Below are 26,279 nucleotides of genomic sequence, written 5' to 3'. Positions count from 1 at the left end.
GACACGTTATTTTTCTAAAAAGTTACCTACTGCAGCTTTAAAGCAAAGCTGGGCACAGTATTCCATATGTATTATTCTATACATTATTACATAATACATGTTTAACACTAGTGAGTAATGGTTTCAGTTTAGATCTGCTGACATTTAGGATGGGAGAAACATTTAGAAAAGATGACTGAGGAAACTCAGGCATATGTTTACAGCAGGCTGTATGAGAGGTATAGTACAGGGATTTAAGCTAACTTTTCCACCACCTTTTCAAAACTCAAAGGGGGAGCATTCACATCTTCCCACAGCAGCTACACTGACAAGCCTGCCTGCAGATGTGTCTGCAGAGATTTTGTGTTCATTGGCCTTGTGAGCACAGGCATCCACAAATTAATCAATTAACAAATTAATAATCTGTCGAGGCAGACAGCCGTCCACCAAGAACCAGGTAAAAGGACGTTTTTCCTTGCCACTGTTGCAAAGTGCTTGCTCATGGTGGGGACTGTTGGGTCTCTGTAAACAATGGTATAAAAAAGGAGTACGGCCTAGGCCTGCACTACATGAAAAGTGTCCTAAAATGACTTCTGTTATGATCTGGTGCTGTACAAATAAAACTGAATTGAATCATAAAAAAAACTAGAAAAAACTTGTCATGCGTCACATCATGCATAATGGGATGTTTGGATTCAATACTTTACTGTTATGTCTACAGACCTCCATTTGAAGTAGCTGGTACAAATCAACAGCGGTTTGGAGATGAATGTTGTTTAGATGATGCTGAAAAGAAGAAGTCATATTTATCTGTGCTGTTTAAAATACAGATTTAGCACTTCACATAAAATAATTTTTCTATGGCTCGGCTGAAAAAGAACAAGAAAAGTACAGCTGTGTACTTAAAATGTGTATTACACAAAATGTGATAACCAGTTGTGGGGTAGTTTACGTGCCTGGCCACTGTTGATTAAATCTGATCAGACCGCAAGTGCACAGTCTTGATGAGTTTTTGACTATCTAGCTCTTAGAAATAAACACCTATGGTTGTTTGTTCTCCTCTGAACTTTAACTGCCATTGTTGTTGATTTAGTCATATGTTTTAGAGAATCGCTTTCCAGTACTTCTTCCCTTCCATGTGCTACAGTCTGGAGTTTTACAGTCCAACCAAAACTACCTCAGCTGATTTTACCAAACACACTTTTTGCAGTAAAGAATACCAACAATATTTTGAAACAGTGTCTCCAGTACGGCTGCACAATTAACCGCAGTATTATTGAAATCGCAATATGCAAATCAAAAGAAGCTGCAGGTTATAAAGGAGTGTGTATATTTCAAAATGAATATCAGCTGATTTATCATTATCCCAATTATCAATATCCGTATTGGCGTCACTATTGGATATTTTCCAGGAGTTTTTCTTGACCATAGAGGACAGCATTTGCTCACAAACTGTCATATCATTTACCAGTAGCTTTCAAAGGTGGTCAGTGTTTATTAGACACTCCGTGTTAACTGGCTCTAATGGCGTGCGTGGCTGTTCTCACCACAGCTGATTATTACACTGCGGTCTCAGAAGAATGGTCTCAGGCAAACTCACTACAGTTTACCTCTAATTCAAGTAGAATTTGCTTTATTTTGCAGAAAATCTTCCAGAAAGTGGAAAAGTCAAAGATGTGATCATTAAAAGTTTGTATATATGTAGGATGACCGTCTACAGCATTTCCACTGGGCTTCCCTGAGTATTTAGTTCACGGCTACGGAAATATTAGACTTGACGCCAAAAAGATCACTGCAAGTCCGCTTCCCGTCTGGTTTTACTTTAGGTTAAGGTGGCCGATCTGAGTTGCGGGCTAAAGCACAATGACATTTTTCCAGGACAATGTAGACTAATTCCAGAATATTTGGTCAGCCTAATTTCTGCTGTTTGACAGGTAGCATTAGAATTGATCATTACTGGCAGATTTATACATCCCAACTTGGTTTGGGGTGTCTGTGTGTGCATGTTGAGAATACGTATTATTTCTATATGGACCAGCTATATGATGGCTTAAAAACATCCAACCCTAATTGGACTGGTTGCATAATCATGAAAAATAACACTACAGTATTCTATATGTAGTGTAAAAACCTGTCATAGCAGTATATCAGCCTTCATCTGTATGCTACTGGGGCTGCCAGGGGACTCTGGAGCTGGAAATAGGAAGAGGAAGGACTCCCATCATTGAGAATACTACAGTTCATTCACACTCTTCAACAGCAGGGACCATTCATTCATACAGACCCACTATCACCATGTGAGTGGAGGGCTGAGTGTATCAAGGTCTGCCAACTTTTATCTCCGAACCAAAGGCCTGTGTGTGTGGAGCTACTTTATTTCCACGCTCGGGTGGAAAACTGGGTGAAGCTCTACACGGCTGGGGACGAGCAGCTGGCTGACAGTGACACGGGGGCTGAGGGTAAGTGACAGGGGCGCAGGTTTGATGGTGAGCGGCGACAACCACCCCGGTTGACTTTTCATTTCAGTGCAGTTTTCCTGGGGGCAAAGGAGTTTTTGTTTTTCATCAAAGCTGGTGTAAATGACAAAACTACAATATATCTGAACTGGAACTTCATCTTGAGAATGCATGTTAACATAATTCGAATCTCAAAGCCTGCACATCTAATCTAGCAAGGGACTATACAATGCAATCACAAAGACAGTGATAATGGCCCTCATATGTGGATCCATCTGCATGTGACTCATGTAAATCTGAGTGCAGCAGCACAGCAGAGACCAATTCTGGCCAGCAGACACGAAATGAGCTCCTGTATACTGCAGAATAATAAGGCAGCACACATTAAATATTGATTCCCGTTTGGTCTCTAACGTCATCTAGACATCTACCTCCGTTAATCCGCCGCTCGGGAAACAATCAGCCGCTCGGCCTGAATAAAGCCTTGCCCTTACAGTAAAATGTTGGTTATGCTGTCAGGCGCCAGGCAGCCATTTAGGTGCATATGGAGCCAGTTGAGTCTCTACGTAAATGGCTGATGCATTTCGAATTTTTCTTCCTAATTGCCGAGAGCCATCAGCAACCCCCGGCCTCCTCCTAGCGCCTTTTAATCCGCCTTCACCGACAGCTCTGCCCCGATAAAACCCTCATAACGTCCCCGCTCATCCCGGTGCTCTTTAAACGAGCATTAACAAGTATTTGGAGGACCCTGGGCTCTTTCTCCGGTCTGAGTTAACCCCTAGAGACTCCGGATCAAACAATGAAAACGGATTGGTAGGCATTCCGCACAACGTTCCCATCACAATGGAATCACAACATCTCCGTTAACGGCTCGGTTATTGTCAAAACACGAGCGACCGGGGAGGATTTAGACATCCAACAACGTTTGTGCCGCGACTCAGGACCTTTAAATGGAAATTAAACAGTTCGAGGCGACGGCTGCTGGTCGCCAACATGTCAGCCTGCATCAATAAATAGCAAAGCAAAGCCTGCTCTATTGTCTATCAGCGTATCCACCGGTAAGAGGAAAAAAACACCACAGCTAGCCGACGTGAATCCCGCCGCTGCCATTTCAAAACATCTCCCGCCGGAGCCAGGCCTCGCTCACATCCTCGGACTCACCTGTGTCTTCCTTTCGCCTCGGTGTGTGCCGTCTCCGGGTTCACGGTCCGGTCCTGACGCGTTGCAGCGGCTCCTCACCACCAGTCCCCGGCACCGGCAGGCAGCACTGAGCCGCTGATTGGGCCTCGGCAGACGCTCACCCCCTCGGTGCAGCCAGACAGACGGCTCATTGGTCGGGCACTCGCTCCGTGAAGCCCAGACAGGCCGCTGAGTGGCTGCTCGTCTCCCCGAGCAGACCCAGACAGAGCGCTGATTGGTCCTTCGGCGCTTATCGCTGGGAGCACTCAGACAGCTGATTGGTCGTTCATTTCCGCGGCGGAGAGAGAGAGCGATCTGATTGGTCGGTAGTAGTGTTGTTGTCTGTGTCTGGATGGAAAGCCATGTTAACTCCAATGGGGCTGAAGAAACAATGTGTTCGTTCACGTTGATTAAAGTAACCGGGTCGGTGGAAGCTTTCTGCAGTGAAACCGGTAACGTACAGTGAGCCGGTTTCCCTGACTGGAGTCAGGGATTGAGAGGTCGCTACATTCTCACCGGAGAAACCGGATTTGTTGTTATACCGGGTTCCATATGGGTTCTATGCACGCATGTGTGCATGACAAAGAGCTAAGACAGGGCAAACAGAGCTGTGACAGCAGTGCGGATTGGTAAAAGGAAACGTCATTAGTCTTATCTAGACGAGTGCATTTTAAAGCAGCCCTGTGTAGCCCACTGTCTGCCTGCACGGCCCTGCTAATGCTCTGACAAAGACAAGTTGCAGGGTCAGTGTACTTCGGCTGATGGATTTTTGTTTTGAAATGAGAAAAAGCAAAATTGCAAACGAGCTGTTTTTATTTTCAAAACAGAAAATGGCTTTTCTTGGGGGGGGTTCTATTTTTATATAAAATGAAAAAACAACCCGTTTTCTGTTTTGAACATAAATAAACAGAAAACAGGTTGTTTCCTTGTTTTCTATTTTTTATTTTCAAAAACAAAAAACGGGCTTGTTTCCCAATTTTGGTTTCCTTATTTCAAAACGAAAATCATTTGGCCGCAAAATACACTGACCTGAGCCGACTGCGTTTTAAAGCAGCCCTCTGTAGGCAACTGTCTGTCTGTACGCTGTCAGTCCAAATGCTCTGACAAAGAAGATTTCAGCCTGCGGCGTCATGCACGTAGAAAAGGGCAACGCGCAGTTCCAAAATATAGTCAGGAATGTGATGTAACTGATCTGCTGTACACAACAGTGGGTTCTACTGTAACCAGGTTATTGCAGTGCAAATGCAAACCCTGCTTTAGACCTAATTTCCTACTATACAGCTTTATGTAGACAGTGTGAACGATAGGGGTCTACACCTCTATTATTAATTGGCTCACCTCATTAAAAGACACTGAGAAGAATAACTTTGTCTCCAGATTCATAAATGATAAAAAATTAATTGTCAATTTGCAATTTGTTTTTACATACTGTAGATAGCAGCCAACTGTGAAGGGACTTGCTGACCTACTTTGCATGTTGAAAAAATTAATTATTTATCGTCTACTTAAAGATGCCTTCCAGACATGTATTAGGACAGATATATAAATAGTCAGCTTGGAACAATAATGTGTGTTTTTCTCTGCACAAAAAAAAAAAAAAATCCTTAAAAACTTATCTCCTCCTCCTACCTCATTAAAACTTCCAGAGTCTCTGAATATACAGATGTTGTTCATTTCTAAAGTTCTCCTGCTGGACACAAGATGTCTCCTCCTTCACTGTAAAGTCCATTCTCAGTGGATGTGCACTGGTGGCTTCAAGTTTCTACATCACACTGTACAAGTTGATACTGGACCAGGACTGACTTCATAACTATTTGTGATGTCACAAACCATGCTGGTCCCTCCGCCCCTTAAAATCAGATTTTCAATGAGCACAGAGAAACTTTCCACTTTCAGCAGATGAATGTGAAAACATCCTTCTAGAGTCAAACTCTGCACAGACAGCATTCAAACATCACGCTGTAGGAACAGGAAGAGACACAGATTTATGACTAGAGGGGGACTTTAATTTTTTTTACGTCCAATTCTGTTGTCATGTCAACTATGGGTGAGCCCTTTGGTTTCAGTCCTGGCACTAGCAGATACTTCTGTGTAGGTTACTGGTACAGTATTTCTGCATGTCATATGTGGATGTGGATCTGAATGCCTCCACAGCCTCATTTTTGGAATTGAAAGCAGGGGATTTTACTGTCTGGTAGACCACAGTGTGACCCGCAGGTTGGACCTTGCCGTCTGGAGGCACAGCTAGGCTCTGCTATGATATACATTTTAACAACCTTGGTTGGAGGCTGTAGACAATGAGTAAAGATAGATGTTGCTCGTAGCAGCTGTTCATGTTGACTACCATGGAGACTGAGCCCTCTAGTGGCTTCACAGGGTTTAACTTCAGTGTGAATTCAGTTGCTATTGTTCATGTATTTATGCAATCTTCAGTGAGCTCTTTAGGAATCTTCAATAATATAAATGAAACACCTTAAATTGTATCTAACCCTTGTTCCTGTTTTTATTTTTATTATAGCAGAGTAATCCACTCTGTATCAGTATGAGTGAGAATCCTATAGGGTAAATACATAAAAAACAAATAGTAAAATAATAAGACAATTAAATCCCATCAAACAGCTGCAGTCTGTTGATGAAGAGTACTGGTGTCCATACCTGTTTGCTTCCTTGTAGACCTCTCCAGGTGATTCCGGACAGTCGCACCAGAATAGTGGACTAGTTGTAACTAATTACTTAATAGATGGTTAATAAAACATTTGCTAATGCTGTATAGGTCAGTTATAAGCCATTAATAAGAACTTCGGGGTTGTGAGGTTATTGGCAGGAATACAGTTCCTCCATTTACAGCACATCGTTTCTTTCACATTTCTGTTTGTGCACAAATGAATTAAACAAACACGATACAACATGTTCATCAATGAGCTTTAGAAGTGTTGGTTGGTGTTTCTTTTTGACTTTGAACAAAGCCAGGCTTGCTGCTTCCCCCTGCCTCCAGTCAGTTATGCTAAGCTAGGCTAACCACTTCCTGACTCCAGCTCCACCTAACACACAGGCAGACGATTCCGATTTAATACTGACATCACTGTAGGGTAGAATCTGTCATGGAGCTGATCCTATTTGACTGGAGGATGGAGAGAGGAAGGCAGAAGGAAGGAGGCTCACGTAGGGAGTGATGCTATCAGACCAATGAAAAGATCAGTGTAGCCCAGTACCCCCACTAGGGGTCTTGAGGCCTTTTGATTTAAACTTAAATAATTAACTTAAGCCTTAATTGTCAGCATTATATTCATTCCTGTGAGGAAAATTGAATTAATTTGATTAAATTGTTATTTTGGAAGTTTAGAGTTTAAGTTAAGAATTTAAGATTTTTGTTTAAATACATTTTTATTAAAATGTAAAAACTCTGAAGACCTGAACACTAGCTGTATATACAGAGCCTTCACTCTCTGATAAACCTCGTCCTGCATTAGAAAAGTATGCCAAGTGTCAGGGAGAAGGAAACACTGTATTTGTCAAAAAAGAAGCCTAAGTATATTTGATTGTTAAATGGATTTATTTTTTGTATAAAAATATTAAAAAAAACTAATCTCTGATCAATATTCACAGGAAATAATCCAAACAAAATTGCTCGTTTTACACAAATTTATTGTGTTCACTGTTGGGGTTTGTTGTACAGTTTATCAGTTTCTTTCACTCTTTTTTGTTATACATTGAATATAATATAAAATAAACATTAAATATGTTACATAGTCAGTTTACTCAGTGATAGAAAAAGGGTCCCTTAAGGAAAATGGTTGGGAACCAATGCTGTAGCCTGCAGACAGTGGCAGAGTGGATAGATGTCACTGAGAGCAGAGAGTGCACAGATTTTTTGATACATAATAGCAGAATAAGGCAGTGTCTCATCCTTACTATTTTCATGCAGGGTAGGGCCGAAGAGCTAGAGAGTCTTGAGAGCTTTCATTTCCAATCACTAACTGAATATCCAAATGAAATGAAAGAGGAAAATTATGAGGAGGCCAGAGACCAGACGCTGCTATCCCCTGAACAGTTCGCCCCAAAATCAAAACTACATATTTTCCCTGCTATTTATACATCTACATTGTTTCGGTGTGAACTGCCGGGTTTTGGAGTATCAGCCGTAGAGATGTCTGCCTTCTCTCCAATATAATGGAACCAGATGGCGCTCAGCTTGTGGTGCTCAGGGTGCCAAAAAAATACATACAGCAATGTCTGTTTCCAGAAATCATGACCCGATTACTCAAGATAATCCCCAGACCTTATTGCGAGCTGTTTCATGTAGGAACACTTCATACACATCTAAGAATCAACTCTTGTACCCCAACACTGACAAAAAGTTTGTTGATCACAGGTACGTATCACTGTCTTTGAAATATCTTTGATGTACCCAAGATTCCACTACTTAACTGAATAATTCCAAGTACACAAAATGAACCTAAATTCTAGTAACGCAATACAAAAACATAAATATTCACTACACATACTGAGTTACACTACAACACTGACAGAGAAAACAGTGCCAGCCAACCATGTCTTCTACATTTGGACACACGTTCTCATCCACATCACACCGTACCTTTTTTTTACGACACACCTGGGGAAAGAATTGTTTTGCATGCCTGATCCAGCCCTGCACATATGTTCAGACATCCAGCATTCATTGTGTCCAAGATAGACATCTGATCATGTGGCTGCTGATCATAAACCTCCATGAGGAAGAGAATTCCTCTGTGTGTCAGAGGAATGGAGAGTAAGTGACACTATCCTGGAATGGGCTGTGGACCACTCTGTGACTGGAGGAGAATGGAGAAATGCCAGATCATCACACAATTACAAATGGTTTCCACCTTTCCTCACCTCATGTCAAAGTTACTGTATATATATATATATATATATATATATATATATATATATATATATATATATATATATATACAATATACAATCATACAAAGTAGAGCAGAATTTATCCTCTGCATTTAACCCATCCTACATATAGCCACTGTACAGCGCCCAGGGACTGATTCCAGATCAAGGCAGGTGGTGTGCTGCGTGCAAACACTCAGGACCATGGACAGGAATTGGAGAGATGCCACCAAAAAAGGCTGGGTGGCTGGGTGGGGAAATAATTTGTGTTTCAGCAGCAGGTTATTCAGGCATTGCACAGGAACAGTAAATATAAAAATAAGTAAATATAATGATAGACACAAAATAAATGAATTAAAATAGCTTGCTCAATGCTGAATATAAGAAACAACCATAGCATACTCCATAAATATAATAATCTGATATTGAAATATGATGACAAAGTGATATTTAAGATATTTATCTATAGGAAAGGGAACTTTGAAACATTTTGGAGTGGAAATTTAAAAACGCAGCAATAGCCCAGTAAACACAGTCATCAGAGGGATGCACAGTAACAGTAGTATTGCAGGTGTGGAGGGATTTGACACTCTGTGTTTGGACTAAGTTGAGGCTCCAAAGAACTGCACAAATCTAAAAGCAGCCATTCATCTGTCTCACACAACAGAATTCCAGGAAAAGAATGTTTGTATTTTCCTTAACAAATGTTATAATCGCATCATGAGAATTACTCTAAAATATATAATCTAATCTTATTATAGGATGTTCATGCATATATGCTTCTCAAATGTAAAACCTATGATTCTTTGTGTTGGACAAACAATTTGTTGACTATGAAAACTAAATGTTTTGTTCTTATCTTGGTCTGAGTGCTTTTGACCACCAGTAAAATGTTCTCTTACCTCAGAGAAGAGCAAAAATAAGAAAATATTCAGAGAAATCAATGGGTACTAACAAAATAAAAACAAATTATGGATACAAACAAAACAAACATAAGAGAACATTTGTTTGTATATCACTCCTCGCATGAGGCCCACTGTGATGTTGGCGCCTCTGTGGCTGGGGACATCCACTGTTGGTCTGTTTCCAGTCACATTTCTTCCTTGCCGGCGTGTTTTGGCCCAGCTGAAACCAGAGTCACTGTGAGGCCAACATGTGGGGTGTTGGCCTGGCTTCAAGCTCTGGTTCTGCACCTCACAAGTCCGACAGAGTGGGGGGTGTAGATCCAGTGGTACACCACTCTCTGTAGGGCTCTGCTTCCCTGAGCAGAGCAGATTCCTGACCAGTTGGTGATGCCCCAGAGTGGGGATGCTTTCCAGAGTAGTAATGTGGTCCCGGTAGAGGACCCAGACAGACTGTGAATTTCCTGGCTGAGGTGGTAAAGGTCAAGATGTCTGTGTGTGCAGACCCTGTCAGACTCTCTGATTTGGACTTCCAGGTAAGTGAAGGTGCTGACCCTCTCTACAAGTGCTCCGTCAGTTCACAGGTGTAGTTCCTCTGCTACTTCCTTCCAAAACACACAACCAGATTCTACCTGAAAGTAAGAATCATTATGTTTTTGTTACCTTAGAATGAGCCGTTTTTATTTACACAGGGAGGCCACCATGTTGAACCGCCATGTTTCTACAGTAGCCCAGAACGGACAAAACAAACACTGCCTCTAGATAGTTTTGCTGCCACTGTAGTTTCTCCTGCACGCTTGGAAGGCTGAGATCAGTTGGTTGAAATCTGCAACTTCGCCACTAGATGACACTAAATCCCACACACTGGCCCCCAACTGTTAAACATATTTTTTTAAGTACCAGTCTGGTAAAATCTACACATTGGCAGCAGGTGAAGATGCAATTATATATATACAATAATAAAAATATTGCTGGGAATGATAATAAATGGTAACAAAATGACACCCACCTCTGCCACAGGAGAACTGTACAAAGAGGAGAGATGAAGGCTGCAAAATTGAATTATAGTGGGGACCACAGAAGAAGAAATGAAGGAGGGGCGGCTTGGAACTTTACAGGATTTGATATAGTTTGTATAATTCTATAAACAAGAAGTTACTGTACATATGGCCCAGTTACATGAATGATGATTATCAACAGAAACCCTCTCTCTGCAGCACTGCACGTGACTGGACTACAGAGCAGAATTCACTGGAGTGTCAACAACTTAGTCTTGTTTGTGTAAAAAGCTGCACCGGTAGCCCTGAAGCTTCATTGCAGCTTTATTATCGCTGCTGCTCTGGTGAGTGATAGGTCAGTCAAGCTGGGCTGCACAGTACCCTGGCTTCCACCAACATGTCTTACATCATTATGGCTCAACCATCTGATGTAAAGGAAGCTCCTTGGAAATGACAGGCACCACTGCCACATTGCCAGGAAGGGCACTATACACTATATAAGATGATCCCACTCGGCTATATTGTAGTATTTGAATTGTCTTAGCATCAATTATTTCAAATACTGTGGTCATATATTAATCTAAAACTACAACTACTGTACCGACAAAGACTAAAGATAGATGTTAAAAGCTGCATTCATCTCTAGGTTTATGGTCCTCATGTTTTTGCACTTTTAGATTTTAGCACTATTTTGTGTCCTTAAACAAAAAGACAGACTTTTCTTTTAAAGTCAGAGATCTGAGTCTTCAGAGTTCAGAAACAGTCCTGACTTTCAGCTCAAAAACACAAAAATCTTTAGGGAACAGCTTTTATAAAGCCCAGGTTTGGTTTATAATGTATAACAGTACATAGAGTTCTGTACAGAATTCAGTTTAATACATGTATTATGCATTTCGAGAGTAGCTGTAGCCTTCATTATAGTGTTTTAAAGATCCACCCCAGACATGTATTAAAACATATATACATATAGTCTGCTTTGAACAATAATGTAACAATAAGTTATTTTAACTCCAAAAAATTGTTGAAACGGATTACATAAAAAATATCCGGAAACTAAATTTTGTAAGTTAAAAAAGATTCTTATTAATCAGCTTTTGCTAGTTATCTGAAGGGACACTAACTTAGTTTTGTAAGTTAAAACTTTTTGTTTTACAGTCATAAGCCATAAATAAATCAGCCTCACTTGAGCTACTTGATCAAGAATGTTTTTTTAACACACAAAATTACGTTTGTTTACTTAGAATTTTTGATGTAATCAGTTTCAACAATTTTTCAAGTTAAATTAACTTATCTGGTTTTTACTGTGTAAGATAAAGACATTCTGCTTTATCTTCTGTCTTCTTAGGCTTGTGTCAATGCCTCAAAATCCACACCTTCATTATTTTGGCTGATATTAGGTGTATGTTGCATATTTCTTCTATATGCAATGTAAAATTCCATCATAGTGTTAATGCTGGTCATGCGTTCACTTTTAACTAGTAAATGCATCACAGTTCATTTAAGGTGGTTGTGTCACCAAGACATAACCGAGTTGTATTATAAATGACAAAAAACCTGAGTGTAAATTTATTCTCACTGCTGGCTCCCTCTCCAGGGGCGGATCTAGATGGCCACCCCAGTTTGGTGTAAAATGCTGTAAAATTTAACACATTCATTTAGATAAAAAATAACATGTTAAAAAATTTGGAAATTAATTGACTGATCCACCATGTGTCAGATTTGTGACACGATTTGAGTTAAGTTTAATGAATAAATCAATGTATTTGAAAAAATGTCTCAAGATTTGGAAATAAAGCAATGTATTGATTTCTAATGCCCCGTCCCTCTCCTGTCCTACTGTATCATAAATCTGAATAAATCCATGAAGGCATATTGTTGGATCTCCACCTAAAAAAAAAAACAACCTTGAGAAACAAAGGGACCAGTGGTGCAGTGTATTTTCCAGTTGGCATTGGTGACACCCACTTCTAAATCCACTCTGATGTGTATCATTTAATTGTGTTCTGCAAGCTGAATTCTTTTTCCTTGGATGATGAAGGCATGACATAATTTCATAAGTGGGTGGAGTATGGAATAAGGAATACTTCAATCAAACTGCATCAGTGTCAAGCAGTGAAAGCTAACACATTTTTGGGTGAACTAAATATGCAAGAGTAGTCTTAAATGTTTATTACACAGGGCGTTTATCTGGCCATTAAATTTGTGGCATAAATTAGAATACCCACCTCTCCGGGCACCATACCACCACGGAAAGGGACTCAAAAGCAGTCACTTTTTTAAAATATAATTGTTTTGCCTTTATTTGTCAGGAACAGTTCTGAGACGGTAAATAAAAAGAGGGAGAGAGAGGGGAAGACATGCCCCCAGGCTGGAATCAAACTTGTATCGCTGCGGCAAGGACTTAGCCTCCTGGTATGTGTGCTCTAGCAGGTGAGCAAACGCAGTCAGTATTGAAGATAAGGCTTGAATCCACACATGAAACACTGCAGCAGCCTATATTTAGCCTGCATGTAAGGCATCACAGATAAAACACATCAAATAGAGATGTGACCTTTGTGCGTCAAGGTGTGTTTTGTCATTCATGAGTTTGATATGCCCTAATCTGGTAAACTCTTTATGGAAATGTATGAACATGTCAGTGGTTGTAATTATTATTATTATTGTTATTATTATTATTCCATACAGGGTGGTCTATGCTCAGTCAAAGCAGGCACAAAGCGCCCACAATGCAATGGAGCCTACTGGAAATTCCCCAGGATGCCTTACTGTCACCGCTGCAACACCCCGCACGTCACCCGCCTTAATTAACCAATCGGCATTGAACCTTGTGGCTCCTTGTTCACGCTGAATACGTTCACTGTGGGTGGCAGAGAGAGTGGCTGATGGAGCGAGCAGATGGATGCCACTGGGGGAAAAATCACACTGATCCGGTTGAATCGATGATTTGATCAGATGCTGAACAGAAGTGTGCGGGTGAAGCCGCAGGAGGACAGAGAGCATGCAGGCAAGATCTGATGCTTCAGCACGTTGGACAGCTCCGCTCCGGATCCGGAGTCCGTCAGGTTTTCTCTTCATCTGACCACCAGTAGACAAGACTCTCCTCCAGGTAAGAACGCTGCTGTTTGTGTCCGAGTAGTTCAGAGCTCTGAAGTGTGCTAACAGACCTGGTTTAGTGTGTTTAAGTCAGTGTGAGTGTGTGCATGTCGGTGGGGGATGAGGGCGCGTCCCCCCCAGCGTTGAAGTATTGCAGTCTAATATGTGGAGCTGAGAATGTGGAAAAAGTGAAAGAAAAAAGGGGAATTCATCCACTCAGACCCTCACTGTGAAATCTGAGGAAGGTTTTATTGCGTGAAAACGAACGTCTTCGTCATGTTGGGTTCTTTATCGTTTGAGCCTGTACAGAGTTCTTTGGTGCAGGAACACACGGAGAGCTGCAGTGGTCCGCCGGCAGATGGCGCCCCTGCGCCACCTTCCACTACCCAGACCAGTGTTACCTGCAGTACAATTTGCATAAGCTTCACATTACTGCTGCTCATCGTACAAAGCATGCTGCTGTGCTTTACATTTCTCTAATTTACTTCTCTGAAGCAGTCACTAGTTTATGTGCATTAGAACCGCGGTTCTCAAATACGCGTACCCCTAGGGGTATTTTGGGGTACTGCTGGAGTACTTCACATACAAATAATCATATAGTAATTCATAACTGCAAAAAAAAAAAAAAAAGTTCAGAAGAAAGCAGTAGGTAATTTAAACTTTCACTATATCCTGACAGTAGTACATGAGACAGATAATCTGTGAAACAATCAGGTTCCTCTGGCTCCTCCTAGTGCTCATAATGGTATTTACAAGAATCCACCAGGAAAGATGGTTTGGGTTCTGGCTTGAACATCGTTGAGACTCAACAATCAGCTATCTTTCTCTGCTCTGATTGGTTGTTTTCATTCAGGCCTGATGGATTCTTTTCCTCTGATTTTGATTTTTTTACAGATTATCTGTCTCATGTTTTACTGTCAGGAAATAGTGAAAGTTTGACAAAAAATGACAAAAAGTTATTTTTATAAAAGTTCCCTACTGTAGCTTTCACTGCTGTTAGCCAAACTCTGGAAAAGGGTTCGGTCAATGCAGTTTCATTTCTGCCACAGACAATGACAAAGATCCTCAGTTAAGCTCCTGTTTCTCAATAAAGTGCAACTTATCAAAAAGACACAGTTTCTGCCAAAATTGTTTTGTGATGTTCAGAGGGTACTTGGCTAAAAAAATATTTCAAAGGGGGTGCATTCATAAAAAAAGTTGGAGAACCACTGTGTTAGCACACAGAGTAGCAGATGGTTCAAACTTGCTGTTGATGTTAAAACATTGGTCAGCGGAAGTTAGCATCGCCCTGGTTCCTTTGACAAAAAGACAAAAAAAGCTTTTATTGCTTTTAATTGGTAGTGACAGCTGAAGAATGACAGGAAATAGGGGAGAGAGAGGGGATGACACGCAGCAAGGACTGCAGCAAGGACTCAGCCTTGGTACATGGGGCGCCAGTCTACCAGGTGAGCCATCTGGGCGCCCTGACTTTATTTCTCCGTTACATATACAGTATATATGTGTTATAACAAAGGATTTCTGAGATCAAAATTGACTTCCATTACAGGAAGCAGGTTGGGAAATAGTCAGTAAACTAGCTTTAGCTAATGTCAGCTGTGGCTGCCTAATGAGCTGCAAGTGATTGTATTTGTGGTTGGTGTCTAATGCTGGTTTTCTCCCTCTGTCACAGGATGACAGGGAACCTGTCTCTGTGGGTTTCCACACCTGCTGATCCTTTACAGAATGACTCTGTCTTCTCCCTGCTGAGCTCGCCTGCTCCAACCTCCCCGCCACCCTGGGAGGCTCCATCATTCACAGTGGCGGCCCGTTGCCGTGTCGCAGCCACTCTGGTGCTGTTTGTCTTCGCTGCTGCCAGTAACTTGTCGGTCCTAATCAGCGTGTGCTGGGGGCGAGGTTATCGCCTGGCGGCACACCTGCGCCCACTCATCGCCAGCATGGCATCCGCTGATCTTGTAATGACTTTTGTGGTGATGCCGCTGGATGCCATTTGGAACATTACAGTGCAGTGGTATGCTGGGGATATCATGTGTAAGCTGCTGTGCTTCCTCAAGCTCTTTGCCATGCACTCAGCAGCATTCATACTGGTGGTGGTGAGTCTGGACCGCTATCGGGCCATCCTTCATCCTTTGGATTCTCTCGATGCGGGGCTCAGGAACAGACGCATGCTGCTGGTGGCCTGGACTCTGAGTCTGCTGCTGGCATCTCCACAGGTACAGTAGGGTCTAGGTTACACACTGAACTTCATGTCAAGGTCTTTACCACTTTCACTAGCTGGTGCAGTGTACCCATGCTTAACACTGAAATGGACTTGTGGTTCCACTATCATTATTCAGTTTTAGATGAGGTAGTCTGGAATTGCACATAAGCTCTTCCTGGCAACCTGGTTAAAGGTCCAGTGTGTAACATTTAGGAGGAAGAATGGCGGAGTTCGCCATGTTGACCCACCTACGGAAAAACCAAACACTGGCTCTAGATAGGGCCTATTGCATTTTTGGCAAATTTTGGAGCCAGCTGTACACTTTGAAAGTGAACTGTATTCAGCTGGTTGCAATCTGAAACTTCACTGTTAGATGGCACTAAACCCTACACACTGGTCCTTGTGCATGACACCTGGAATTAACTGAAAAGTGAATTAGATGGTGTGCAACACCTATAATCCGCCTGCCAATCAGGATATTGAATGTTGTCATGTGACAGCTGGTCATCAAAACTGTACTGTGTGTAATATAAAGGTTATGTAGATTAATATATCAATCTAAATTCTTCCATTTAGCGCAAATTATTTCCTGGCATTACATTTATTGTCGATGGATAGATATTTAGATTTTTTCCCCCAATTAACGGATCATAGAGCTATAAAATACGAGTCCTGATCCAGGACCAAGGCATCACAAACCCAACTAATTCCTCCAAACAGGAAACTTTCCAAAAACAATGGGTACAAACTACATGTAAAATCTAAGAGGACACAGGATTTCTTCTGGACAAAAAAGCAGAACATCTCCTTTATATATCTTGCTACAATTCAAGGAAGTGAAAGGAACTACAAGAGAAAACAGAAACATTCTGCTTTCATCATACGGGTCTAAACCTGAATCTTTGGATGCAATCTGCAGCCTCTCCTGTGAGGCAGCCACAAATAAAAGAAGCCTGTTGAAGATAGAAACTGATCCGTCACAGATAGGCCAGCAGAAACGGGGCCGACAGAGTGCTTGTATCTCACACTCTTAGGCTACCAACCTATATGTCAGGCCAAACTGATAAGTGATGGGTCTGTGGGTAGATTACTGACCCTATTCTACCATTCTGTATACTTATTCCCGTTAAGGGTGCCAGTGACAGGACTCTATCCCAGCATGCAATTGTTGAGAGGCAGGCTATTTCACACCTTGGACAGATCCAACTTGACAGACAATGCAATCGGAGGACAGTTTTGGAGGTTTCAGTTCACCTAAACTGTGTGTGTGTATGTGTGTCTTTGGAGAGTGTGAAAAATGGATCTCCTGGAAGAAAAGCCACATGCGGACACCACACAGAGAGAAGCCAGTGGTTTTACAACCAGTATCATCAGTAGACTGCCAGAGATATAAAGACGTTTTGTGTTGGAGACTTGAAGAAGGTTGATTGTTGAGTCTCATTCCCAGCGTTGGTATTTGACAACCTGGGAATGAGACACAACAATCAACTATCTTTCTCACCTCTGATTGGTTGTTTTCATTCAGGCCATGTGGATTCTTGCAAATGCCATTAGTAGCACTAGGAGGAGCCAGAGGAACCTGATTGTTTCACAGATTATCTGTCTCATGTACTACTGTCAGGATATAGTGAAAGTTTCAGCAAATATGACAAAAAATATTTTTTTCTTCTGTAGTTTTATAATAAGAATAATACACCAACAATGTGTTTGTGCGTCTCTCAACACTTTCTGACTTCCCTACCCTGTCCATGGCTCAGTGATCTCCTAAAATAGCTGCTCACTGTTTATCAGACGTTACTCAAATGACTTGTTTGAACATCCAATCAATCGTTATGGTTAAAAAATGAAAAGTTGTGCTGTTACCTGGCTATTGAGCTAATGCATTCAGCAGCTTTATATATCCTAAAAACTGAAAATATTAACAAAATAAATTATTGATTCACTTTTGGCTTCACACAGGACACCATGACCTCTTCCCTACAAGGATTTCATTCCTCTTTTTACGATGTCACCTGATCTTCTAAAAGCAAACAACAAGCTTTGATAAAGACTGAAGCCACTAAGGCTGTGTTCATACTGCAGGCCAAACTGACCCAAATCTGTTTGTTTGCAAATATGTGACACCAATCAGTGTGAACAGTCATATCAGAATTCACATAAACTTTACGTCACTTTAGATCGTCATTCATCATAAATCAGATCTAAGCAATGAATCAGAATTGAATGCTAAGGCTTGCAGCGTGAACATAGCCTAACAAACACCACAGGCTGATAATGAGGCAGCTATTTTATTTAGAAATATATGGCATCAACATCTTTTTTTCAACAATAGGCATTTTTGTACGTGGATTGAAGTGCAGAAGGATCGCAAATATATCAATAATATGATCAATATTTCCTGGTTTGTCAGTGAGGTTCTGATTGGACCATTATCAGACATGGGGACACGACGTCACCATCTGACCAATATTTGGTGGGCAGACTGAAAAAAGGCCTAATTAATAAACAGCTCACTTTACCTTTTACCTACCTTTCACCTTTTAAATCTGGTCCCAGTACAGTCAATAACAAGAGGCTGCCCTAATGTTGTGTTTTTCACATACTATAATTGGGACACTGAGGTGCATTAAAGGGACGATAATGCACAACATGGAGTCAAAGAACCTCCTGCATCGTGGTTCTTTGAGTAGTTTGTTTAATATAAACAAACATAATACAATGTTTGTTTACTAAAAATAAACTACACTTGTGTTTTTTTTCTGTGACTGCATGAAATTCATTCCTCATCTCTTTACACTCTCTCCATCCTCAGCTGTTCATCTTCCGGGCCATTAAAGCTGATGGAGTGGACTTCACTCAGTGTGTGACCCACGGAAGTTTCCAGTATCTCTGGCAGGAGACGGCATACAACATGTTTCACTTTGTGACGCTGTATGTCTTCCCCCTGCTTGTCATGACTTTCTGCTACACCCGCATCCTCGCCAAGATCAATGGGCAGATGCACAAGACCAAAGGTGTGTGACTCTCAAAAAAGGCGTGAGCTATGGAATCTGTAGAGGAACATTTTTAATCCTTTCCACCCAACACAGCATACAACTGCTGAGGATTTACAGGATAATACCAGTTCAGTCAGCCAACTCACGTTTGGAATGTTTATTAAGCAGTACAGCATATGTAGATTTTGGCGTCTAGGCTCCGACCTCATCACTCCCCGCTGATATGTTTACATAGAGATATTGGGGAGTGATGCGCAAATACCTTCAACCCCCAGTCGGAGCCTACAGGTGGATGCTGGGGTGGTGGTGGGGCTTACAAGGTTACAGCAGCAATACAGATGCAGGGCAACAGCGGCATTGACAGAGCAGAGGGAGAGCTGGGAAATTGTGCAGTTTAAATAGACTGACAGATTGGAAGGATGCGCTTGGTTAGTGATTATGGAATAAGGCATGTCATGTGTGTAATCAGCGCAGCTCCAGTTGACTGCCTGAACTAGCTCGCAGGCTCCTCCATTTTATTGCAACTTGGGTCTTATTTTTTTACTTCAATAGTTTGTATTGTTGAGGTGTGGAAGTAATTCATTCAATTTAGTCTAGTTGCTGTAACAAAGTGGGATTTTAATTTTACTTAAAGGGTTTATATGTAACTTTCAGAAAATGGCTGTTAATAGTGACACCAATGGCCTTTAAGTGAACTGCAGTCAGTGTCCTGTTGGTCGTACACAGTCCATAGGCACAAAAATCATCCCATCAGCCAACACCACGAACCAACCAATGACAGACCCACACCACGCAGCCAACCTCAGCTTGACTTAGGCTACAGTTAGCTAGTCGGATGCCCCTGCCTTCCATCGTTTTGGCTAGTAGAAAGCAGTCCTTAGCTTTGTACTGTTACATAATAAGGATCACGTTAACTGGTTAAATAGTTTAAACGTAAATGTTAACTAACTAACATATCCACTCAGATAGTATTCTGCTAGCGATAACTTTATTAAGCAAACAAGCTAAGGTTAGCCTGCTGGCTTCAGCCAGCTAAAACCACATTATCACATTATACTTTACAAGCTTTGCAGTAATGTCAGCTTTGACTTTGGACTCTATGCTAGCTAGTGTTGCACAGTGTTGACCCTGTAGGGAAGTGGATTGTGACGGCACTGGGGAGCTTAAATGTCACATCTTTTGGATTTTTGTGGAAAATCCAACCGGCATCCCTACGCAGAAGCAAAGTTTTTCTTTTTTTTTTTTTTTTTCTTAGATATGGAACCTTTAAGTATTTTTTATCTCAAGTATTGTACTGTGCTTTCAAGTCGCATCTGTTAAAGTGTAAAAACAAAAATCCCATGAAAAGTCCTGATTAATTCTACCTTAATTAACTGCTGTAAATGAAGTAACACACCACCTGGCGAGCACACTAAGTAATGTGTGTTTGTGGCTGCAGACGGTGTGGAGTTTATATTGTGTATACAGATGTTTTGTTCTGCTGTTCATTCTTTAAGAAGTGGCAGATTATTTAATATCTGTAATCTAATAAGGCACCCGCCATGGTATCCATAGGTCTTTTTATTTATTGTCAAGTCATTCTTGTTTAATTGTGTGAGTTTTGTCCTCTTTTCTGGTTAATTCTAATGAGGCACAGGCTGCAAATGTCCGTCAATTCAATTCAATTCAATTCAATTCAATTTTATTTGCATAGCGCCAATTCATAACAGAAGTTATCTCAGGACACTTTTCAAATAGAGCAGGTCTAGACTGAACTCTTTAAAACATTATTTACAGAGACCCAACAGTACCACCATGAGCAAGCACTTGGCGACAAGGGCAAGGAAAAACTGTCTGTTAAAAGGCAGAAACCTAGGACAGATCCTTCGGCTCTAGGTGGGTGGTCGTCTGCCTGGACCAGTTGGGGTGAGAGAGAGAGAGAGAGAGAGAGAAAGAGAGAGAGACAGACAGACAGACAGACAGACAGACAGACAGACAGACAGGTGCACAGCAACAACAGTATTGGTAATGACAATCTAGCAGGACCAGGGCAGGAGGCTCCACCAGGATCCATGAGAACCTGCGAGACGAGAAAGCACAAGAACTCCGGGGAAGAAGTGAAGTTAGTAACATGCATTAATGGGACATGAATGAGTGCAGAAAGAGAGAGGAAGAGAGGAGCTCAGTGCACCATGGGAAATCCCCCGACAGTCTAGGCCTATAGCAGCATAACTAAGGGATGGTTCAGGACTCACCTGATCCAGAAAAAGAATATGTTCTGGGGCTCTGTGGTGTGATGTGTTGAGATGTTAATGCGGTTTATATTAAGAGCCTTATAGGTGTTAATACTTCTTCACTCATATATCACATATCATCATATAACATTAAGTCTTTACTCCCCCTTTTAAAATTAAAAATATAATGCAAGACTACATTTTAACTGACCTACTTTTTACTTTTGAATGTTTAGTAATTTTACTTCTACTTACTCTTTCCTATTGACTTATTGTTAATAATAACATTGTACTCACCAAGTGAATAGCTGAGATCTGGGAACACGGTGGCATCAGTAAAAAGAAGTCAGACGGGTCAAAAAACACTGGCAGACATCCTTGTTGTGGTACCCGGAGCTTCATGACCATAGACTGTATAAATAAAGGTTTGTGACATACAACTGGAGCTGACAAGCTACCTGCTAACATGCTAGTAAGCCAGGAACACGGCAGTGCTAGTCAGCTACAATAGCTCTATAAGCTGGACTCAAGCTCCACCTTCTTGCAAAGGTCAGCACCATCGACACATATAAAGATTAACAACATACAGCTCTCCAAAAGTGAAGCCAAAACATTTTAATCGCCCCCGGTGGCTGACTGCAGTATAGGTCATAAAGCCTGCTGCCTCCGTGTTAGCAGATGGGACATGTGCCAAACCAAAAAAATAAAATGAACACGTCAAATAAAGCTTTTCCAAAGATGGTTTCTGGCATTTTAGGTAGTTCAAAGTTAAACTTAGACTTTGGATGACTTAAGCCCAAGTCGCATTGGACTAGTATTACCTGGGGACCTCATGTGATTTAGTAATTACCCCACCATGTCTGTGTTTCGTGCGGCGCATTCGCACGGGATAAGCTAAGTCTGTGTTTTAACTCGAATTTACTGACATTATCCCCCGGATATGATGTCAAGGCTCTGCGTAACCTATGCGTAACAGTCTGTTACTGATCTGACGTTACCTTTGCTGGTACCTTCGGGCCCGTGGAGCACCGTGCACTCCTCTATGCTGTCGAATGGCTCGAACATCTTTCTCACATCAGTGTCCATCTGCTGTTTTCCCAGCATGCCCACAAACATCAAAATGCTGTCAAAACTTTCATTTATAATGGCCAACGCAGCCTCCATAATTCTCGATCGGGAAAAAAAAAAACCTTAGAAAAAACAAAAAAACGACCCCAAATCACAGAGATGCCGATTCGCACGGGACTAATATTATCACATGACCTCAGTGTTTGGCAAAATATGGTAGGTAATTTGGAGTGGAATTTTTACTTTACAAATTACGGACATGGGCCAATTATTAAAATTACATGAGGTCCCCAGGTAATAAGTCCCGGGAATAGGGCTTAAACAGAGACACCCATGATAATCATGATTCCAATGAAATAACTTCAACCTCTGTTAGAAAATCAGAAATCAGAAAAATGTTATTATCCACGCTTTACCCCCACGGTCTCAATGTGGCCTAAGAACGCCGGTATGCACTATGGACAGGGCTTATAGTGGCTCATGTTCAAATAAAGTGGTTTAGATATTCTCCATAAACCTGTCTGATCATATGACCGTTTTTCTTCACCTGTCAAAATTTTCCTAGTTCCCAGATCTGAGTACAATGTTATCATGATACAAAATAACTATATATGTATATGTATATAAGGTAGTATAAAGTGTAATTATCCTTTCCTGTACTCCCCTCTAGCTGTAAGGGCTATAAGTTATTTTAATTTGCTATTTACTAACATTTATTGAAAATGCTTTCTGGTATTTTAGTTTTTGCCCATGTTTCGTTTCTGCAGATGGTGAGCATTGCCTTAGACGCAGTGGAACAGACATGATACCCAAAGCCCGGATGAAGACCCTCAAGATGACCATTGTGATCGTTAGCTCTTTTGTCATCTGTTGGACACCCTACTACCTCCTGGGGATCTGGTACTGGTTCCAACCAGCCATGATCAAGCACACACCTGAGTATGTGCACCATATACTGTTTGTCTTTGGCAACCTAAACACGTGCTGTGATCCTGTCATCTATGGCTTCTACACACCGTCTTTCCGGGCCGATCTCGCTGACGTGTTGGCATGCTGCCATGGTCGGCAAACCAATGCCTCGCCCCGCTCTGTGGATCGTCTGTCTGCTCGAAGTGCTGGAGCTGCTGTGGAGATGGAGTCTGATCTAAGCTCGAACCAGCATAGCGGGAACCCCAGTTAAACAGTGGAACATCTCACTCTGAGGAATTAAGCATTGTTATGATATAGCCAATGTCGCTAATGGAGGTCAGCTGTTTAATTCTCGAGGAAATCCATGAGTACATAATTGGATGGTGAACCTCTTGCCCTTTAAGACAACTGTTTTAAGCTGTGGAACTGTGATCCAGAGGGAAAAACCTCTCTTCTCAACATCTGCACCAACCTATTCTTATGCCCTTGCTGGTCTTCTATGGTCTCTCAAGATCACAAACAAAAGCTGATGTGGTGTAAGACCAGTGTGCCAATACTGCCAGTATTATGCTTTTCCTTAGTTTCGGTCATATATATAAGTTACAATGTCTGATGCTGATATTAAGGTCAAAGTGTCAAATAATTAAGTACATGTATGTAAATGTATTTCCTGTGAGCAAAAAGCTCAAAATTCAGACTGCTCTGAATGCAACGTTTACTATGGCCTTTTCCAGATGATGTGACTAGCCATCTAATCGTGGATTTCTTTACATGTCCCTTTGCTCCCGGCAGGTCATGCACTCCTCAGGAGTCAGGACTAACTTTCTAGTTTCTGTATGCAGACAGAGATCTTTCGGTGGTGAGGGAAAGCAATATGTGTTTTTTCCTCTGATGTTGTGCTCTGCCTTACTTGTAGCTATTACCTAACTGGTAGCTGCTGCTAACTGACTGGGAGCTTGAGAACTGGAAGTTCTTACCAGAGTCACCTAATAGGACGACTGAGTTAGCTGCACTGCTAACCAGCAACAGCTGCAGCTAGTTAGTGGCTAAAGTAGATAACCGCTGACAACAGGTGTCATCAGGACACTAAATCACTGAAAGCTGAAGCAGATACAGAGAACTGGAAATTAGTATATAGGTCCACTTTAGATGACTATATATCACAACAATATATACACAACAATAGGTTTCCTCGCTGGACACATGTTTTACCTTAAGGTCTTTTTAACTTCATAGTTGTTTTTGAGTATGCCCTCCGCCACTACAGTACATAAAGGCAGATCTGCGACAGAATTTTTAGACATTTCACTTGTCCATCTACCCTAATAGCTGTGTCGGCCCACACCAGTGCTAAGAGACGTGCATGTGCATATCAATACACAAAATTCCCTACCTTTTGAAAAAAAAAAATTCTCTTGCCTACCTAGTAAAGAATAAAAGTGTAAAAGCCTATTTTACTTTGACAAGTGCCCACTGTGTAATCTACTGAAGGTTATTCATACTTTCCTAATTTAGGCTAACCACATACTGACTTGTTCCTTATGTAATACACAGACAGTAGATTGATATTGTTCTTGTCATTTTACCCTCAGAGAAAAGATAATAAGAGTATTTCCCAAAATGTTGAACTATCACTTTAAGAGTCTATGTAAACACTACCTCTAAGAGAATACAGCTAACTGGATAATTACCATATTCGCGCATGATTGTGAATAACTATGAACACTAGTTAGTATTTAATAGAGAGTGTTACTTGGAAAAGTAATAGGAAATTATTACTGACTGAAATATTTCACCTTTGAAATTAATATGTACTATTTGGCAGTTGGCCAGTATTGAACTTGTTGTAGATTGTAATAGTCAGCAAGAAATAACTTGTTATGTATGCATATATATGATCAACATATGTGCAATTTATATGTAACAATGTACTGAATGTGACCGTGCCAAAATTATTATACTCTAAGTGCAAGCAGGTGTGATGTAAAGTCAATCTATCTCTAGTCTAATATATGCTTAATAAAAGTCTGATTAACAATATCCTTATTCTTCTGAATATTTTTGTAGCATTTAGAAATTTTAATACATGTAGGTGCGGTATAGATCAGTCTATTCACGTTCACCGTCCTATATGGTGACACGAGGGCGGCTGTGGCTCAGAGGCAGAGCGGGTCGTTCCTTAATCGGAAGGTTGTGGGTTCGATCCCTGGCTCCTGGTGCCACATGTCAAAGTATCCTTGAGTAAGTTACTGAACCCCAAATTGCTCCTGATGCCGTGCATCGGTGTAGGAATGTTAGTTTCTGTTTGATGGACTTTGCCATGAAAGGGTGAATGTGGCACGTAGTGTAAAAGCGCTTTGAGTGGTCGGACAACAGTCTATTTTTATTATTACACAGTTTGTTTTATGTAAATTATTGTCTTCTTTAAATCTTGTCAAACTTATAATAAATAAATAAAAAAATAAAGCTTACTGTGAAGCAGGCTGGTAGAATGTGTTTGCCCAAAGACTGACCTTAGTTTTATCATCACTGAGTTTTAAAACGTTTTGGGACATCCAACATTTAATCGCTAAGGCAGGCAAGGAGTGGACAGGGAGAGGGACATTTAATTGTGCGTCATCTGCATAACAGTGATGGGAAACACCATGGGTCTGGATGATCTGGCTAAGAAAAGGCTTTTATATTGAGAACAGCAGTGGGCCAAGAATGGACCCTTGAGGAACACCACGGTTAAAATGAAAAACGACTTTGTTTGTGGAACTTGCTAAATCTATGGAAATAGTTCTATTGGACAGGTATGAATTTAGCAGATGTAGAGCAGTTCCTTTAAGACTGGTTTCTAGACGGTTCGACTTCCAAGTGTGTAAGAGAAGGTACAGTGTTCACAGAAATTGTACACAAAACACAAAACGGTTTGTCCATACTGGGCGAGTCAACATTGCGGCCATTCTAAGGTAACAAAAAAACAACAAATCTTATTTTCAGGTGATTATACACTAATGAAAATATCCATATGAATATTATATTCCATTTCTGACAATAGATCTTCCTTAATGTTACACACTGGACCTTTTAGCGGTTGAATAATTGCATGTTTGAAACAATTAGGAAAGTTGTCAGAAGTCAAAGAACTGTTAATAATCAATAACTTTTCAAACCCTATCATTTACTTATCTGACTTCAGGGGTCAAAGATCAAAAACTAGAGTGTAAGTAGTAACTATTCAGGGAACTATTTTAAAACCGATAATATCGGACCTCCGATAATATCGGGTTAGGGTTAGGGTTGGTTGATATTATCGGCCGATATTCACAAAAAAATTTAATATCGGGAATTATCGGTATCGGGTTTTATAACCGATGTTTGTTCTCTAGGCTTCAGCCTTTCCGAGCCTGCATGAAC

At 41.1% G+C, this 26,279-nt stretch overlaps 2 protein-coding genes across 2 annotated transcripts in view; one reads left to right on the top strand and one right to left on the bottom strand.

The window, feature by feature from the left end:
* gatad2b (GATA zinc finger domain containing 2B) overlaps positions 1-4,805 on the bottom strand; it is a 50,660-nt gene extending 45,855 nt beyond the window's left edge. Inside the window, exon 1 of the mRNA XM_051390754.1 lies at positions 3,597-4,805. The gene's annotated coding sequence lies outside the window, so the exon portion shown is untranslated. The remainder of the gene's footprint in view (positions 1-3,596) is intronic.
* Positions 4,806-10,435: 5,630 nt separating this feature from the next.
* Positions 10,436-24,917, top strand: gnrhr1 (gonadotropin releasing hormone receptor 1). The gene is made up of 7 exons (XM_051390926.1): positions 10,436-10,532; positions 10,621-10,745; positions 12,711-12,831; positions 13,087-13,507; positions 15,164-15,704; positions 18,504-18,705; positions 22,736-24,917. The coding sequence occupies exons 5-7, from the start codon at positions 15,165-15,167 to the stop codon at positions 23,146-23,148; spliced, it is 1,155 nt and encodes a 384-aa protein (XP_051246886.1). The 5' UTR covers positions 10,436-10,532; positions 10,621-10,745; positions 12,711-12,831; positions 13,087-13,507; position 15,164; the 3' UTR covers positions 23,149-24,917.
* Positions 24,918-26,279: the final 1,362 nt, after the last annotated feature.

Source organism: Dicentrarchus labrax, unplaced genomic scaffold, assembly GCF_905237075.1.
Source record: "Dicentrarchus labrax unplaced genomic scaffold, dlabrax2021, whole genome shotgun sequence".
NCBI lineage: Eukaryota > Metazoa > Chordata > Actinopteri > Moronidae > Dicentrarchus > Dicentrarchus labrax.
Note: the sequence above shows the minus strand (reverse complement) of the source record. Positions and strands in the feature narration are given on the sequence as shown.